General features: G+C 40.1%; 1 protein-coding gene across 1 annotated transcript; it reads right to left on the bottom strand.

Annotated features, from left to right (window-relative positions):
* Positions 1-5,009: 5,009 nt before the first annotated feature.
* en2b (engrailed homeobox 2b) lies at positions 5,010-10,670 on the bottom strand. The gene is made up of 2 exons (XM_047588563.1): positions 9,709-10,670; positions 5,010-7,487 (listed from the first exon to the last, which is right to left on the bottom strand). Exons 1-2 carry the CDS (start codon positions 10,193-10,195, stop codon positions 7,171-7,173), a joined length of 804 nt encoding a protein of 267 aa, XP_047444519.1. The 5' UTR covers positions 10,196-10,670; the 3' UTR covers positions 5,010-7,170.
* Positions 10,671-20,507: the final 9,837 nt, after the last annotated feature.

Below are 20,507 nucleotides of genomic sequence, written 5' to 3'. Positions count from 1 at the left end.
CGACCGATTTAGAATCACCAATCAAACTAAAGAGCATGTCTCTGAATGGTGGGAGGAAGCCCGCGTACTGAGAAAGAACCCATGCAGATACAAGGTGAACATTCACACTCTACACAGGACGCCCCAGTTGGTCGAAACCCAGAACCTTCTTGCTATTAAAAGTCAGTGCTAAACACTGAACTATCTGAACTACTGACTTATGAAATCGGGCAATCGTTTCTTTGTTTTTGTTTTTGTTTTTCAAACAACATGCAAGTAAGAAAGTATTCCTTTTGTTTCTAATTTCCCGTGACCCCATTAAGGTTCACAAATTAGTCGTCTGAGTGTCCATCAAATTGAATAAAAATATTGTGGTATTTTTTCACAGTGCAGCAGCCATTAATCTATGATCCACTAAGTGTGTTATGTATTGTGATGTGAGGGTTTGGTAACCTGTTAAACTCCAAAGGTTACATTTTAAAATGCATCTTCCATGTAAATAAACCTTAAAATATTGTCTATGAGTTTTAATGGGAATGGGAAAACTTTGGAATGTTTAATATAAAGGAAACAGCATAAAAGGTGAAACAAACACAATGATTATTATTAATGCTGAGGTGTGCAATTAAATATAATTAAATATAGATACCATTAATAAATATTATATATGTGTTGTATTATTTATTTATTCTGTCCTTTCACAAATAATAATCTGAATTTTGATTATTGAGCTCACAATCATGGCATCAATAATTAATATTATCATAGCCTGTATCCCTTACTATAGAACATGTAGTAAGCTAACAGTGTTCGTCTGAAGTGAATTATCACAGAGGTCTGAACACCTTATACTGACCAACAGTTTTCTTCTGATACTCAACGTTCCCTTGTTGAATGGGAAAACAATTTGAGGCAAAGTGTGATTTTGTATTGTTGTATCCTTACCCTTACAGCATAAAGTTTGATCACTGAGCTGCAGCATTAACTTGTATTCTAACAAGATTAAAATATATTTGCCCTGGAGATTAGCATAGTTAATTCTCCTTTTTTTCAGCTTCTGGGGCCGCTGCAGCAGGCTTTGATCAGTGTAGCGCGGCGAGGCCTAGGCTTGGCCTGGCCATCCGAGGCCTGGGTGTGAAATTGGTCTGATGTCATCCCCCATTCTCCACCTTCACCGGCTTTTAGCAGCCGTAATTATATTTCCGCCACAAAAGCCCTCGTCCCCTTCATTCCATATTCCAAGTTTGACTAGGAAGCGTTTAAAGAACTATGGCTAAATTACTCAGTGGGGGGAAGGGGGACTGGATGGGCTGTCTTTTGTCTGACAGAGACAATACTTTGTGATATGTACTTTTCTTTTCTCTGCCCGTCTGCCCTTTGCCTCTGCCTGTAGGAGAGGTTAAGTTTATGACAAGCAGATGCATGAACTTTGAGTAAATAAGATATTTTTATGGTTTGCCTCTTGATACACTGCTTTTAGCCTACGTGCAACCACATATGTTGCTGAAATGTTACCGCAGAGAGATTTAGAAACATTTCAGTGGCGTCTCAACAAGCAAACGAAACACTTGCATTTTCTTCTGCTGTTCTAAATGACACCCAAAGCATTTAGCAATGATGAGTTCATAAGTTGGATTGATTGAATACCATTTTAATCTATTTCATGTGCTGATAAAGGCTACCGGATAAAGTTGAATACGTTACTACATATGCACTGACTTGAAACCTTCTAACAATCCAACAAAGAGAGCAGTAGGAAAAGGGTGTATTTTGCAGTAGTAGTACAGTACGTGAATCAGTCAGTGCTTATTATTATGTGTAGGTCAAACCATCACAGGCTGTTTCTTTCGTGTAGGTTCTGAACATCCAGTGTTGAGTAGCTCAACTTGGCCCTCTAAAAAATGCTGTAGTCAAAGGTGTCATGAATTTATTCCCCAGTCAGTCCAACATCACAATAGAACCAGAAAGCCTGAGGGGTGAGGGTGGATGGGGGTGGGAGGGGGGATGGGGGTCACTCTTGTAATCGTTTGAACCACCTTGCACCTGCCTGATTGGAGGTGGAAAATGGCCCGTTATGGCCTGTCACATCTTCAACAACACAACTGGTGATTCAAAATAGTTATAAAACAAACCTGCATGAATATTTCCTGTCACCATTCATTTTTGAGTGGCCTTTTACTGTACTGTGTTGGAAACTGTTTGACAGTAGCGGCTGCGTTATTGGAGAGAAACAAAGGGCCAAGTTATTCTCTCAGAAATATTTTTTGTGTCATCAACCAATTTAGAAATCGAATGTGTTCATAACGGCCACACCCCAAGAGGGAGATACGTGTATCATGTTGAAACACAAATTGTTTGAATGTTGTATTTGAAGTTATAATGTAAAATTCTTGACTTCATTGAATATAACAACGTTTAAAGATGACGAATTGTTTTCTTTCATTTGCACTGAGTATAACTGATGTAAAAGATAACATGAAAGACATGATGAAAAGATTTACTCTCCTGTCCTTCAGTAGCATGCTGATAATAACCCCTGGACTTAAAGAGGAAAAAGATGTTCACTTCTCATCATTTCTTGGCTATAGTTTAATCACCTGCTGCTTTTTGCATGGACTTCCAAAGCATTTTGACCTCCATCCAGGTTCTCTGGCTACTCTGCCCCCACCACCTCACAGCCACTTTAACTTACAGCTACAGATTGTGGCCCCCAACCCACAGCTTTTTGCCCCTTTCCTCACCCAAGTCAAAAGTAGCTCAGCTCATCAAGTCAGCAATCGTTGGGCGTAACTTCCACATACAAGCCAGCTAAGAAAGGAAATGCAGATGAGGGCCTCTGCAGCTATTCAGAGAGCCCAGGTCACTGCTGCAGCCACTGCCAATGGGCCAGTTCCAGACAACTCTTTGGCTTTTTGTTGATGGATCTCCCTCTGCTCTCCATATTTCTTTCTTCCTCTCTGTTTCATTTTTTCTCCACTGTTCATCGACTCCGCTGTGATGTTGAGGTAAACCGCACACAGACTTGAACTGACACGTGTAATGTTGTGAGATTTCACCCGCTAGTAGACAGCTTGGTTGCTGGATCTGTTGTGGGGAGAAAGAGGTATTTTGAATTTTGTACATAATGTAAATTCCACATCCACACCAAGTTAGCCATCCTATTTAACTGTTCATCTTTTGACCTGTGAACATCTGTGTCTCATCCTGCAGAATTTCCGGCTGCGATTCAACCAGTTGATTGGGACAATGAATTGAAAATAATAGTGCATGTAATGGTTTTTGTTTCAGAAAGTTTGGTCTTTTATCACATTATCTTGTGAAACAGATGCTAATATAACACTGAGAACTATTACTAGGCTATTTTGACATTTTTTCTGTCATTTGTACCAAATAGGAACACTCAGAATGATTACTACATTTTCAAAAATGGGCTCCAGATTTGCCTCTCAAAACTTCTAATTATATCGTCAATGATAATTTTGCTTGTTTGACACTGGTTTCGATACCACAGTGCCTGAAAACGTACACAGTTTGACTGTCACAACAGCTTTCAAGTTACTGTGCTGTTGGTTATTATGAACGTCTCATTGGTTTGGTGAAGGAAAACATTGTGTGTGTTTATTTCACCGCAGCTCTGCAGAACGCTTGAATAACTGTACAATAGAAGAAAAAAAAATGAAAAGCCAGGAGAGTTATCAGTGCCTTTTTGGAAAGTGTTAGAAGTGGAAATTGATTCTAGGGCCATTGTTAGTAGTCACCTGACTGAATACTTAAGCAGAAATGAAACTAAGTGGTTATATGTGTTAAACTGTTTGTCCACACCTGTCAGCTCCTACTGTTCTCATCCTTCCGCTGTTTAAGCAGAGAGGACCTGAAATAATGCTCAGCTCAGATGCTCATGTCTGACCCTGTTAAACTGCATCCTGTCACATGATCACAATCTGAATAAGAAAAAGGACAGCAGAAATAAAATGTCCAATTTATATTAATGAACAGGGGCTTTACTTATGTTTAATGTACTACATCATGACACAAACAATGTGTTTTTATTGTTTTGTTTTGTTTGTTTTTTTGTTTTGTTTTTTCATGTGAATTGTTAAAATATTTTTTATTGTGCATGGCCCCATTACCAAAGTACCAAAACTTTTAAGGCCAGAAATTAGGAGTGAAAAATCCCTGCTGCTTGAGTGTGGCATGTTTTATGTTTAACCTCATGCAGGAGCTGATTTTCAAGCATGTTGTCGTTTTTAAAAATAAATAAAGTCACTCATTAATGTAGCTATAAATGTTCCCCTATTACCGCCTCTGCACCCCTCCCCGTGTGTCCTCCTGACCCCCAAATTCGTCCCAAAAATGTGCTTGCCAGTGCTGTCATGCGAGCTTGTATCAGAGGTTAAGGGCATTAAGGAGAATGAGGATTGTCTTATCTTAAGGGGACTCCAGCAGCCCTACATGTTTTCTGAAAGGAATCAAAAATTAAGAAAACTTAGAGTTACATGTTTTCACTTAACAACAAGGATGTCTGATAGGACTGGATTTGCGCTCACATTTAGTAAATGCTTTACGCAGACTCCTGCAGACGAGAAACACGTCGCAAATTTTATGAGGACCTTCTCGTCAGAGATATATTTGTCAATGACGTTATTTTTCCATGGATCAGGAAAATGCTGAACAGAAAATGTGCAAGAGGAACTGTAGCAGAATAACTGCTCCCGTCTCTTTGTTATGCGGCCTCCAATAATGCCATTTCTCAAACTGTTTGAAATGGAGGGTAGTTATTATTCTAGGAAGCAATTTGTTTAGTAGTGATGTAGTGATGCTGGGTGTGCAGGCCATAACTGTCCTCCGCACAAAGAAGAATTTTTATTATTTCTTTTTGTTTGTTTGTTTTATAAATCCACCTGTAAAATAAACAAATTTCACAGCGAAATTCTAAATATTAGCCTACTGTCTTGTGAACAGTTTTGCCTGTAGCCTACAACATTTCTTTCCTGTGCGGCTCCTGTTAAACAATAAAATAATCTGAAAAGTCAAACCCGCATTGTTGTCCTTTATTTACCATCACACCATTATCATATAAATATTTACAAGTTCAATATAAAAGAGAAATTCAGCTGTAGCAGAAAAAAAAACAGCTGATATTTTGTCTTTTAAAAAATCCCATTTGCGGCTTAGAAAACGACCCACAGCTGTTCTTTCTTTACAACAGAGTAGCCCTATATTTTTTTCTGGCTTGTATTTACATAACTTTAAGGCAGAAGCTTATTCAGCATTCTAAATGAAAGGAAGAAAAACGAACTAGAAACCTAAACAACAAAAAAGAACAAAAAAAGAAAAAAGAACATTCACTGCATCGTAAGACTTGATTTGGTTCAACATTAAGTAAACCCAGCAAAGGTGTTGCATTCAAAGAAGTTATTGCAGAAAAATAAGTTATGTCAACACTCCCTAGCCCCACTTCCACGCGACTAAAGGTGTTTGTTATAAATAATAATATAACGGTCTTTCTTAACAACAAATAAAACCTTTTTCCTGAACATTTGTGAGTGTACATATAGCATAGGCCTACTGTAGGTCCAGGATAAGGGTGGAGAGCAACAGTCTGAAACTTTTAGAGTTCTAGAGAAATGATAATGTTTCAACGGTCGTTCTATTTCAGTTGTTATAATCATTTAACAAATAGTTAAATCACCTCAAAGTTCAGTTTTGCGTTGCCGATTCTTTTCTGAAGACAATATATATATATTTTTTTTGTTTGTTTTGTTTTGTTTTTGTTAAACACTGTTCATCAGACGTCTTAGATAAAGTAGACCTTTAATTTCATGTGTAAAACATGTCCTTACATTCGCACATTTCGTGGCGCATTGAAGGCCGCTAAAAGGCTTATTTTACTCACACCAGAATTCAGCCATGACCTGCAGGTAAACATTCACTAGGCTACAGCACGCCAACAGAACAAATAAGAAAACACCAGAAAGCAGCCGAACAGAGTCAGAAAGTAGTTAGAAACACAGAGAACACAAAGCAGGCTATTTCCTCACTTCACAGTTTCCAGAATGCAGCAGGAAGAATCTTTGGATTTTTAGCGTAGACTACAGTTTAATGGCACAGTCAGCAGGGAGCCTGGTGGTGGTAACGGTCCAGCTCCCTCGTCCCTCGAGCTCACCCCGTCCTCCACGGCTCATAGATGTCCCCGCTTCACTTTTCCCACCTCTGAAACTATGCTTTAACTTTTACACATAGTGGTCCATTAAATAGGTCTGGATTTATTTTATGTTCTTTTTTGTTTTCAGATACATAGAGTAGGATCGCACACTGACAGGTTTAATTGTCAGAACAAATAGAATTGCGCAGTTTGTAGTTCATATTCTATTCGCTTTACTCTGGGTGTCCAACCACTGAAGACCGGACATAATGGACAGAGTCGTGAATTCAGGAGAAATCAAATATGGCTTTCTAAAATTTAGAGGGGAAAACAAACAGCCTACTTGTCTGAGGTAAAGTAACTTGATGGTAATTCGAGAGGGCATGGTAAATTGTTTAAAAGGTGGGCTAGCCTGATGCCCAGCATTCGTCTCAATCCCTAAAACGTTTAGCCACGTCTGCAGTTTTCAAAACGGATAGTCTATACAATGAACTTCTTGACTGTTTTAATTCAAACATAAATGTAATGATTCTGCTGGGGGGGGCAAAGGGGCGATAGGCTTGTTTTTTTGTTGTTTTTGTTTTTTGTTGTTTTTGTTGTTTTTGTTTTTGTTTGTTTGTTTTTTCCAGAGAAACCACCGGGTTTTAGATGTGGGCTATGGGGTTTTATTTGGCCTTGCAAGTGAACGATCAGCCCTTTGACCATTTAAACCATCTAAATAAATAACAAACACTGCAGATGAATGACTTGTGCACGGAGGACATGGTTTGTAAAGGGAAAACTGGGAAAATCGTCCCATTTCTGGCTGTGACATGAACGCAGCACCATCTTTGACTTTGATTGGCCGCCGTCAGTCGGCCTGGGTACATGTTACCCTTACACACCCTTACACACCTCACATGAACACACACGGAAGACAAACAAACGTCACGTCGTTGTCACTGGTTTAGTTTTAAATATGAATGCTGGTACTGGAATGATTTTATTGCATGGTTCAAGAACCCCCTCCCCCTCCCCTCCCCTCCCCTCTCCTCCGCGTGTGCCCTCTAGTCACTGTCCGACTTGGCGTCCTTGGACGCGGCGTGGTTGTATAGTCCTTGCGCCATGAGATGCACCGCCAGAGAGTTTTTATTCCCGGTGGCTTTCTTGATTTTTGCCCGCTTGTTCTGAAACCAGATTTTGATCTGGGACTCGTTGAGGCCGAGTTCGGTGGCCAGGCTCTGCCTCCGCTGCTCTGTCAGGTACCGGTTGTTCTGGAACTCGGTTTTTAGCCGGTGGAGCTGCTCTGCCGTAAAGGCCGTCCGGGGCCGCTTGTCCTCTTTACTTGGAGTGGGCGCTTTCTTTGGTTTGCGGGATCTGGGCCCTTGAGTGGGGGGTGGGAGTGGAGACAAAATGAATGACAGCCAGGGGTTAGGGTCAGTACTTTTGAGCTTTGTCACGCTTTCAAATCACAGGTGCAATAATAGCAATAATAATAATAATGAATAAACAGTTTTCGTTAGTTAGAACGCTACATATGCGCCGATACTCCAAAAAGCATAGGTCACATCGCTGGTTCGTGTATGTAAACCGTTTCCAATCATTCAGGCGAATATTTCTTATTCTAATACTTACATTTTTTATCAACCGATTGGAGTCAATACACCATAAAACTTGATCATTTTCCTTCTACTTGGATCTATAAACACACAGTTAAATAGCTACTTGATGGCGGACGTTTTATGACATCATATTATTGTGAAATAAATTTATTCTGAGACGCAATTCCTTTACAGGGGTTTTAATATAATACTAAGCTGTTCCTAAACATTAAATGGAGGATATTCTAATAGCCACAGCCCATCCTGCTGCACGGTGACTTCTGTGAGGACGGGAGGAGGAGGGTGCAGGTGGGGGTGGGATTAGGATATGATGGAGGATGGGGGAGTTAGGCGCCTCTTTCCTTCCCTGTTACCATAGGAACCCCGTTTTTTAAAATGTAGTTTCCTAAAATGATCTGTAGCATATTTTGCTTCCGTTTTGAGCGGAATGTTCAGAACGATCAAATCAAATATGTCCATGAGGGAAAAAAATATTTCAGCTTTCGCCTGTGAAGTATAAGAACACAGCAGGCATAAATCAACTGTGCGAGCCAACATTTGAGCCACTTTGCTTAAGTGTGCGTTCGGTTTGATGAGATTCAATATAACAATATAACGAACAGAACTGCATACAATGAGATCATCGAAGCTAGTTAGTTTAAAGCAAGAGCTTGTTTATTAAATCTAATAATGCGGGGAAGCTGCAGGCTCCCTGACCTCGAAGGCCCTTTGTGGCCATTTCCATAAGCTTGTGCCTGGACCTCGATGGAAACTTTTGTGTGTTTCCATACAACAATAAAAACACCATCGCTGGCCGTTTCCCATTCGTTTCGATCTTTTTCAAACGCCTTTTCCATAGATCGTAAACATTTTTCGATTTGGTTTTCCTTTGCTTGCGGTGTGGTTTAGTTTAGAAACATCATTTAACAGCTCAATCGTGTCGAAATCGTGACAACGAGAAAGTCCAAGTGCACCATGCGTCCAGTTTTAAAATAAACCCGGCTTCCGGCAAACTTTTCAGTTTGTCGATAACACACACCGATGTTATTTAATTCATTTCAAAGACAAAACAACACAGTAAAAAAAAAAAAAAAAAAGAAAGAAAGAAAAAAGAAAGAAAGAAAGAAAAAGGGGAGCGCTGCTGCTGCAGCAGAAAATGCTAGTTTGGATAGAAAAGTGTCTAATATTTATTCTTTTAGCCTAATACAGAAATGTTATCAACACTGATTTTTATTTCATTTTATTGGCGGTCGAAAGGCCATGAAGATCCTGTGTTAAGCATTTCTCTTTGAAACAATCTGTTTTGGGACTCAAGGCCCTCACTTTTAAGACCCCCTCCCATTGAAAAAAAAAATATGCTAATGGAATATTAACAAAGAAGACGGAGGAACAATGGCTTTAAACTTGGTTTTACGCACAAACGTTTCCAAACTTTATTTTCTGTTTAGTTTTTGATTTATTTTACAATTACTTATTTATTTGCACTTTTGGCGATGCCCAGTCCACTTTATCCTTAGTTTACAGCCACAGTCCAGATCGAATTATTTTTCTATTCATATAAAGCAACGCAAACTAGTTTCTGATTTGACTTTCAAGCAGCCTTCTTTGTGTCATATAGTATATTTAGATTGTAATATTAGGCTAATGATATTTTATATGCAAAGTACAAAATAATCAAGATAATATTAGTTATGACGGCAATAACGACTTTGTCAGTTATTACAAGTGATGTGTCTATTAGGAACAGAATTGGGCTCCGCACCGAATTATTTCTCTCTTTTTTTAAGCATTTGCAAAATGATGCAATGAAATGTTTTTTTTTTTGTTTGTTTTTTGTTTTTTTTGTTTTGTTTTTCGCGTTAAATAGAGGGTGGATTGATTTACTCCCTGTTCTACAATTCCGCCTTTTAACTGACTCTGAAATTCTGTATCCAAACAGAGATTTATTTATTATTTATTTTTCTTTACGATTAAAAGTGGCCAATGAATCTTTTGTACACCAACCTGATGATGGACGGTCCGAGTAGCGAGTACAATAAACCCAGGCTGGCCAAAGCATCGGTTTGCCCGTTGGGGCCGTGCTGGCCTGAGGGCTGCGGCACCGGTCCTCGCCGGTTCCCCGGTCACTCCCCGATTCATCGCCGGCTATCAGTTCAGACCCCCTAGTCTCAGTGTCCAGATGCTGGTCGTCAGCCACTCCCGGGTCCTCTTCCTCTCCTCCCGATCCTTCCTGACGCAGGTGGACCGTTTTAGAAGGCTTCCTCCCTGTCAGCTCCTCTCTTCGTATGATCACTCCCAGACTGTCTCCCTCCCGAACTAAAGTCCCAACCTTCCCCTTTCGACCAAAGTCTGGTCTTAAAATGTTGTCGATGTAAAAGTTGGTGATCCTGTGGGACTGGTTGCCAGGTGGCTGGAGCAGAGGCAGGATGGCCCGGTTGGACTCTCCGGAGTCCTCTGGGCGCTCCTGGTTTTGGCGAATATTTTCTTCCATAATGATAAAGTCTGGTCACTCTCTGCACCCTCTTCCTTCTACAATATTGTAATTCCAGTTTCCGGATGCGTCCTGTTCACTTTATTATTAATTAGCAAAATCCCTGTCCTGTGTTCAAAATTAGAAAACAAGAACGGCGAGGGGAAAAACGAATTCCTTTTTGGAGGCAGAGTTTGTATGGTTTTGCTGAGAATACGCGGCTAGGATGATATTGACAAAGAAAAATCATGCTTCAGATTCTGGTAAGAACCTCTTTCTCATGTCTGGCCTTGGAGCTTTTCTTTTCCCAACTCAAAAAAAAAGAGAAATAGTTGTATACCACAGTGTAGGCTATCCAAATTTTTACGGCTCCCTGCACACAATTATTGATGGCTTCAGCAGCAATAAAGTGCCCTGATAAAGACGCCGCTCAAATACTTTCACTACGGATTTTTGGTTTTCATTTCTGATTGGCTACGAGATGCTGCCATGACGTTGTACTATGGTTTTTCAGACACGTGCCTCAGACCAATAGAGCTGGAGAACTGGTGTCATGTGAGGTTCCCGGAATTCCCTGGAGGCGCAGATTAATCCAATCCAATCAGTCAATTCATGATGCATTCAGGCTCAAGTGGAAATTTCTTATTACTTGAAATTTTGACGGAGTAGGTTGCAAACAGAGGAGGCTACTCTAGTAAGAAATAATGTACAGGCAAATAGTAATTAAAAGCCCACTTTGCGCGCTTGTAAATGACTATACAGCCTTGTTTGTTGATGGCCAGTCGTTGTTGTAGAGCTAGAAGCGGCATAAGCCCCTTGGAATGGGTATATTTCCTAGTCTCACCGGTATGTGCAATAGATAACCATGTTTGATTTACAGCATATGGATACCCGGCAAAAACTCAAAAGTCACGCACTTAACTTTCTGAATCAAAACAGGGATAAGGTGAATCTAATGCTGTTTGTGTTTGTTTTCCTGCTCAGACACTTAAAGAATGGCTACGGTGGTTGGGACTGGTATAGTAGCAGGCCTATTTTTGCATTTACAGCCTAGTAATATCGTAGAGAATTGGGCAGTGTGGTTATGGATCTACCAAAAGAGGTTGTCTTCAATAGCTACAGGTAGTTTTGTCAGATATGGCCAACAGCAGGATATATTTCACATGTGTTGACCTACAGCAAATTTGAACCTCTGATCGTTCCATTTCGTGGAACATAGATGCCGTTGTTTAAAGGCTCCTTGCAACCCGCCCTTTAATACCATGTAGCTGTAAAACGGAGCGTAAATTACTGTTTTGTTTATTATTTAGTCGGGTTCCTTGTATAAGAGATGTGAAATTTCTTGTGTTCATTTCACAGGGGCCAGGTCTAAGGTCAGTAGGACAACAAGACACCAAAACAGGATTTAACTGCAACTATTGTTGTAGGCTATAATACAGAATGGAAACACGTAGAACCAGGAAACAGACAAATTGCTTCTCTGTATATGGCAGGTTATAAAATTGTACAGTATATGTAATGTATCTATTATTTATTTATTATTTGGCAAGTGTAGGTTAATCCGACGTTTAGTTGCGTATTCTTGAATAGGACTTGATAATTTTTTCTTATACACACAGTCATTGAGCCATATTTCGTGACTCCTGCAAACGGAGACGTGTCCGCTGGAGTTCCAGGTATAACGCCACTACCAACTCAGAAAAGCAGGCGAGTGAGTGAGCGTGGACCGAAAATGAAAGCAGTTCAGTGTTATTCGTGTTTATTTGGTTGCGCAAACACAACATGTGATGCAGATCAAACCTACTACAGTTATATAACATATCCATTGTATGTTGATTAGACTACAAATAAAGGGTCGCTGGCTCATCTTAAAGAAGTCCACCCCGCATGAACGCTGCCACTGAGCCGGAGCGGGTCCGACCGTGGGTGTCTGGGACAGAGACAGCCCAAGTGCAGGCGAAAACATATCACTGAAGGCGAGTAGGCTAAACACTTTGCATCCCCAGGACGTTTAAAGGGAAAGCTGTGGGCTTGGCTGCTGGCTGCAGTCTCACAGCTGGATGCGCAAAGGAAAAAAAAGTAATAAAACATAGCTTAGTAGCACATTCGCTCAAGTAAGATATCAAAAATACTATTTATGAATAATAACTTAATTGGCTTAATTGTCGCCTACAAGTTAAAAAAAATGCGGCCTATTATGCAAGCAAAGTTCATATTCAGTGGGCTACTGTCTGTTTTCTGACATTAATGCCTGTCATGTTTCGTTTCTCTTTTTTTTTATCTTTTACCCCATTATGTTTAATACATCTTGCAATTTATACCGTTAGCAAAATAGTTGTGCCAAAATTCTATATTACCTCAAGTTAATCAAAAGCTCTGGGTCAGAGGTAAACTAGATGGCAATGGACAGGAAATGTCAGTGTTTACTTCAGTAGCGTCGCTGTCTTAGATAGCGTAGCCTAGAAAAGAGAGGAGGGATTCCTCTTTTAGCCCAAAGCATGGGCTGTGATAACCAAAAGCATTTAACGATAAAAACAATCAGCCGGCAGCTCGTTTTTGTTCATAGCTTATTAACATGTAATGAAGAGTGGCTCTAGTTCAAATCGATTCAACATGTATAGTTATAATATCCGATACAATAATCCTTTATTTATCCCTAAGTTTCTGTTTAAAATGAATTAAAACAGGAATTATTGCGAGCCTGTCCGAGAGCAGGCTTAAACTACATCATTGTTTGCAATTAAAAGAACAAATCTCTTTTTCTGTGATGCACTGGCCACGCGACGTTGAGTTGAATGTTCTGTTGGATCAAACAGTGCAGGTGCTGTAAGCATCAGGTTACACCGACAGACAAACAGCTGATCATCTGAGCCAGGTGTAGGCCTCATTTCTGAATATAGATCAACTGCATACTGTTCCGTTCAAACCACTGGTCGCGGTTTTCTTCTGTCAGGCTGAGGCAGTAAGACTATTAAGGCTCACATTTATTTCATTATATCTGATTCAGAAATAAGCACAGAACGCGGAAATCCTTTCAGGTCCATTTGTAGAAACGCTGGATTACTGCGATGTGATAGGTGTTCACCGTTTGACGTTTATCCTTCCACAATCCTCTCCATTGTTTGTGACGGAAACTCGGCGCTAAACGCCCCGAATCCTCCGCACACCTTCAGCCCATTTAGAAAACACATGTACGTATGTTGGCTGCGCATTTCTTCAAATGAACAGTGAAGGACTTTACGAGATTATTATCAAAACGAAATATCGTACAGATCATTATAGCCACTAGCTAAGAATATCAAATACAAAACGTAATCTTAAAAACAGAATTGAACTGAATTTGTCAGCCGCTGAGCCTCCTCTTTTAAACGCGCTTAAATTGCCCCCCTCCACCCAAAAAAAGATTAAAAAAAAAAAAAAAACACCTGTATAGTGTGTATGTATGATGAAGTGAAGTTTTGGGCATTTTTGTGCGTATATACTCATATACTTAGCCCCAGTCCTTTGAAGAACTGGATAGAACCCTTTCAGATCACAAGGACCTTCTTAAGCACCTCTCTGCTTTTTTATTTAGTCTTCAGAAGAACATTTCTTTGCATAGCTAAGCATAGCTGTCCAGTCAGGAATTACATAGTAAGTAATGTCAATGCTCTTACATCTAATATTATGACGATATTTCAGCTTTTGGTGATAGTTCAGCTTTAATCACATTCACACGGGCAGGCAGGCTTTTTGTGGCTCTGTAAGATGCTGTTTCCTGCATTGTGTTGGAGCCCAGATGTGAGATGAGCCAGCAGACAAAGCAGAGGTCAGCCAGGACCATCAGCTTCCTGTCCGCTCTACAAAACCTCTCAGAGGGGGAGGAGGGACGAGGGGATCTCTGAGGTTAGGGGACACTTCCTATTTCTCTCTGTCTACCCTATTTATGCAGGAAAGGGGGAATTAGTGGAAGGACGCACAATAATCACACACACACTTTGACTCTAACTGATTGGCATTGGGAAGGAAAATGGCTGAACTATGACCTCCAGCTGGTGATGATCAGGAGGCAAAGAATCACTCAGCCCATCCACTATAACTTGGAAAGTTTTTATTACACAAATACATAATAAAATCTTAGCAGTGAGCGTAACAGACTACTTCTGAAAACTCCCTATAAGCCCAATTGATAAAAATCAGATGTGTAAAAACCAGGTGAAGAAGTACTCATTAATTCAGTCTAAAGCTAAAGCGTCTCTGATCATCACCAAAGAAACCAGAAAATATTGCTGGACTCAGCACTGCTATCTATTGCTATGAATCACAATTTAAAAAGACCCAAAAAGCAAAAAACAAACAAACAAAAAACTGCAAAAATCTTTTCTTAAGGAATATTAAACCCCTCCAGATCTACATTAAGCTTTAAATGTTTAAGTAAGCATTTCATAAAACTGAGTAGTTCTAATATGGATGAACATTCACCATGATGATGTAATAAATTTTACCCACATATGCACCCAAACACAAACACAAATTGTCAAAATTACAAGAGGTTTGGTTGAGGTTTTTTTTCTTTTTTTTTTTTACTTTTTGTATGTGGAGAAAGGCAAGAGGAAATATTGGTTTTCAAGGCAGGGATGCACTTTACAGGAGGGACTCAGTAATCAGTGTTATCATGATAATATAGCAGGTTTAATAATTATCAGGAGCTGATTTCCTGCAGTTACAAGACAAAGGAGAGGGAAAACAGTCCTACCTGGACACACTCCTTGTCCTCCTTTCGTGTTTCTTTCACCAGTTGCCTCTGTGTCTTCCTCTGCTGGCCTCTGACGAGATGTTCAAAACACCATGAGCAGGCTTGTAGCTATCAGTTACTGTTCTAATCCTCCTGATCGTCGGGCCATGAATAAACCCAGTGTGAAAGCAGCCCTACAGGCCAGACTGATGAGCTTCGGCAGCTCCAACAGATCTTGGCATCCTGGACGACCACTCGGTCCTGCATGAGTTCACAGCAGTACTGGCTGACAAAGAAAGGTTATGCTCCATTGCTTTTTTAATTTTAAAAGGCCTCACAAGTTTCCCCTCTGTAAAAGAAAAGGGACGCAGCACACACTGGGTTCTGTGGCAGGACTCATACCACTGTGTTGTTTTGGAGGTTTAGTGAATGCTGCTTTGAAAAGTCTAAGCTGAGCTGCAAACTAGACATTTGTCTGTCCATTTCGTGTTAATGTCTCTTCAAGCAGCACGACCAGCAGAACCTTTAATGACATTAGTGTAAATTGTTTTCTCAACATAAGTTGAGAATCCTTGATTTATGTATTTCTTATTACATTTGAAAGGGGTCTGTGGTTATTTCTCCAGAAGGTATTTTCAGTCCACAATGCGTATTATCTGATATAACTGGAATCCATTTTATTCTACAGTGTACTCGCTTGAATGTAGCTCATTCTTACTTAGAGATTATTTATCCATTTCTCTCAGTGTCAGTCAGATCAGTTGTTGCATGTTATATATATCGAATGTTATTTCTTCTTAAAAAATCTTGCCTTAGACCTGTCCAGGATCTACCCCGCCTCTCACCCAGTGACAGCTTGGATAAGCTCCCGTCACCTCTGACCCTAGAGGACAAGCGGTTGTAGAACATGAGAATGAAAAATGTTACCTTGGTAAAATTAAACAAAATACCCTCTGTCTGCAGTGTCTTTCTATTAGAAACTGTGCAGTTTCCAAACCAGACAGTGATGCTGCTCAACAGAATGCTGCTGTAATGATGTAATGATGTGTTAGCATCCTCAGGAAATGGAGGTGTTGCTGAGCTCTTGTAGTGAGTACTGTGGTGTTTTCAGTCCAGGAGAGGTCCTCTGTGATGTTCAGCCCTGTGATGTTGTTGGTGTTGTATGTTCTCCTGAAGTCAATAACAACCTCCCTTGTCTTCACTAGTAGAGGTTGTTGGGCTTTCACCATCTCTCCAGCTGTTGCATCTCCTTTCTGTATGGTGTGTCACTGTTGCTGGTGATGAGGTTAACTACAGTTGTATCATCTGCACACTTGATAATAGGGTTGGAGCTTAACCTCATAGCACAGTCATGGGTTAGTGCTCAGGGAGGTGGTGGCTGAGTATCTGCTGCCAATCCGGGGTCCAGCATTAGTGGGAGGATGGTTTTATTGTGCTGCATCACTAGTTGTTAAAGTACTTCACCGCAACTGGGGTCAGTCCAACAGGGCAGTAGTCATTCAGTCATGTTGCAAGAGCCTTCTCTGGCACTGGTATGATGTTAGAGGTCTTGAAGCCCTTTAGTTCCAGTGCTTGTCTCGCCAGGTCTCTGAGTAGGGGACATTGAAGGAGACACAAAACACAGAGACAGAGTTGTATTTATTGCCACAAACGCTCACATATGGGAAAAATCTGTTTGGTGTAATAAACAATTGGTGTACGTGCCAGACGGGAGTAATAAAAAATAGCCATTTCCATTCTTCAGGAGATGGCAGATTGCAGCCAATCACCCTCTCAGTAGATCAAATTATAAAGTAATGGTTGAGATTAGGATGTGTACCTCAATGATGCAGGTGTACACCATCACTGACATTGGTGGCAGAAAGTGCATCCTCTGTTATGCCTTTTTAAGTACAGATTTGGTGTTCAGCTCCCACCTAAGGTCCTGCGGGATGATGGCTCCCAGGAAGGCTCCATAATGTTCACTAGGGCCATGGGGAACCAGTGCTCAGTGTTTATGAGTCGAGGGAGAGTTTTTCCAGCCGCACATGTTTCCTCACATTTGAAAGGAATATTGTGATCCACCTGCAGATGGAGTCAGGCACACTCAGCTGGGAGAGCTTGTCCAGGGTTGATGGTATTGAAGGTAAAGCTAAAAACCCCAAACCAGACCTTGGTATAGGTTTCAGCATACTCCATGATGCTGGAAGATGATGTAGGGCCATGTTTACTACCTTGCAAACAAGACCTGTTGGCATATATGTGAAGTGCATGGAACCCATTAAAGGGTCAGTGATGACTTCAAGATGGGACAGAACAAGGCACTAAAATGACTTCATCACCACAGAGGTCAGGCCGTCAGGTTTGTAGTTATTAAGTCCAGTCCAACTTGTGTTTTGGAGACAAGAATGATATGTCCACATCAGTGGTAGACATGTGGAATTTCTTTATGAATAAGTTAGAACTTGCAACACTAATTGGGTAACTGTCATTCAGGTCTGTTGGCCTGATTTTATGCTTAATTTGCACACGCCGTCAGAAGAAATAAAGTTGCACAATATACACTGAACTGCTACACGGTGCATAGATACTTTATTGCCCTTTCAGTAGCAGTTACAATTAATTGTAGTCTTTTAAGACTACAGAGTTCAGATTAAATGATAGGCATTCTGGTTCAAGATTTATGGAAAAACCAACAGAGGCCTACAATCACGTGTAGGGAAAAAATGAAGTGTCTCCTCAGTTGAATATAAAATGAAAGTTAAAATAAACATCAGTGTCTCATATTCGAATGTTTTCTAGCTCAATTTTTCCACATAGGAACATAGAAGTGTATTTCAAGCATCAATAGTTCATTCAAAGCATTGGAAGGATTAAATATCAGTGTGTGTGATCTGTACTACCAGCTGCATCATTAACAAGGCATTGTTCGTAATCATAATTTACATTCATTGCCTCAAAAAGATTTGTAAAAAAGGCATTTTTAAACGTCAGCAAAGGACAAGTCTTCTGAGTGCAACATTTATTCTACAATGAAGGAACAAATAGAAAATTACTGTATGGAGTTTAACCAGGAACACGACCTTGACCTGATGCAGAACGACCATCTCCGTTCCCTTTCCATTATCTTCTCTCCTATCCCATTCTGTCATCTCTCCACCAACCATCAGACAAAGGCTATTATTATTCCAGCTAAATATCATACTTTAAAATGCCCTAATTAAAACTGTGTTGCTCTGTCTCTTTAATCTGATGGTGCTGATTGAATCTGGGTGGCAGTAAGTACCACTGTCTGTAAAACTCAGGGGAAGTTTTCTATTAGACAGTCTTTGGCTTCTTTCTCTCCACTCCGGCTCTTGGAGGTCACTCTCTCTTTTCAATTAACACCCTGGTATTAAAACATATTCATTCTGGTCTGACAACAATATTTAATCTATAGAGAATATAGTAACAGTTTATGGAATAAATTTGGACTGACTCAAGGGTCTCTTTTACCAGTGACAACTTTCCATTTTCTTCACCTATATATATTTCCTCCCTGAACTTTGCTGGAACTACTAACAACTAATTTTCAGTTTATCAAGTAAATGCTTTTTTTATTTACGTGAGGCTACATTCCTCACTGAGTTTCCTGAGTTTCTGTCCTCACTTGTGATGAACTATGACAGAATTCTGATCTCTGGTGATTGTAATTTTCATGTTAATGTTACATCTAACAGCAAAGCCACTTCCTCGCCATTATGGATTCCCTCAATTTTTTGCAGTCTGTCTCTGGCCGAACCCAAAACCATGGTCATACATTAGACCTTGTGTTCAAACTTGGTTTGAATATTCCTTCTCTGGCTATGGAAGACATGGGGATCTCAGATCATTTGTGCATTAGATTCTCCATCCTGCTTCATATTGTTGCCAAACCTCAGTCATCTGTCTTACACTCTCACACAATAAACACCTTTTCAGCTGTTAAATTGGCTAAGGTCTTTGCAGCCTCATCTTAATCTCACAGTGTCCTGACCAGTTCCCCTTATATCAATACTGAGGAGCTTTTAACCCAGTTCAAGCCTACCTGTGCTCTTATTTTAGACAGTTGCCCCCCTTAAGACTAGGAAATCAGCCCTGGCTTAATGCTGACACCTGCGCACTGAGGCAGTCATGTAGGAAAGCTGAAAGAAGATGGAAAAGCCACAGGCTACAAGTCTCATGTGACATCATGAGGGGCTGTCTTAACACTTACCAGGAAGCTGTTAAGGCAGTGAGGGCAACATATTTTGCCAACATCATCTCCAGAAACTCCCACTCCTCAAAATCATTATTCAAAACAATTAACACAATTCTAAACCCTGTTGCTAACGCCTGCCCTGTGCCCCCCATGGTCAGGTGTGAAGATTTCCTATATTTCTTCATAAACAAAATTGAGAACATCTGATCTGCCATCTCACTGTCAACTTTTGACACCTCCTTCTTCCTGCCTTGCTCTGCTGTTCTAAATTTGAGCCTGTATCCCTCTCTCAGATTGTTGACATTGTCTCCCATACTAGGCCAACTACCTGAACCACAGACGTTGTTCCCACCCACCTGCTGAGGGAAGTTTTTAATACCTTAGGTCCCACGGTCTCACTCCTCCTCAGCAGTAGCCTGGTCCTGTTCCATCATGCTTCAAACACGCAGTTGTTCAGCCAATCATCAAAAAAACAAACCTAGATCTTGCTGTCCTAAATAATTTTCGGCCAATCTCAAAGATCCCTTTTCTATCCAAGGTCTTGGAAAAAATGTCTACTCCCAGCTTCTGTCTTTCTTAGATGAAAACAATATCATGGATAAATTTCAGTCAGGTTTCAGGTCACGATACTCTGTGCAGGTTTTGTACCTTAAGAAGGATTACCTAGAATAACTTTCTTAATTCACTCAAAAATGAATCAGTAAATGTAAAATGTTTTGAATTCTTTGGACTTTTCCCATTTCCATCATTCGGTTGACTGTAACCTTGGTGCTGTTCAATCTTGGTCCAGTATGCTACCACCGATAAACCTGGCAAACATGACATGATTCTTCGTTGATTAAGATAATGAAACAAAACACAGTTATTCCACAGTTTCCTGCAAAACGGGGTAATATACTGTACATAAATACTGTATGACATTTCCATGTTTTTGTTTGTATCATTGACAGAAATAGATTGTGTAATCTGTGACTGGAATTTACTCCACCAGAAATAGAGTCCATAAAATGGGTCCAAAAAATAAATTTAAATACCACACTGACGGCTGATGATGATTATATTGCATGTGATTTTTCAGAGCTTTTGATCTAATTTTATACATCATATTATATTCTATGCATTTAAAATATTCTGACCCATTGACTGAATGCACTTAATAACTCATAATGCTGCATAAATAATAAAACTAAATAAGCTAAAATTAAAATCTCTTTAAATCTTTTAAAGGTATTCAGATCCTTTGCTGTGGCACCTCATATTCTTGAGATGAAAAGTCCAGCATTAAATTGCAGATCATCTATACACTGAATGGATTGGACATAGTTTAGTGGGGCACATACTTGTCCATTTAAAGGCCTCACAAAGATCAAGAATCCAACAGTTATTCTAACGGCTGGAGAGAAACAGCTCCAAACATAAGT

The sequence above is a fragment of the Mugil cephalus genome, chromosome 7 (genome assembly GCF_022458985.1).
Source record: "Mugil cephalus isolate CIBA_MC_2020 chromosome 7, CIBA_Mcephalus_1.1, whole genome shotgun sequence".
Lineage (NCBI taxonomy): Eukaryota > Metazoa > Chordata > Actinopteri > Mugiliformes > Mugilidae > Mugil > Mugil cephalus.
The sequence above is the reverse complement of the archived record's forward strand: the minus strand, read 5'-3'. Positions and strand labels throughout refer to the sequence as shown.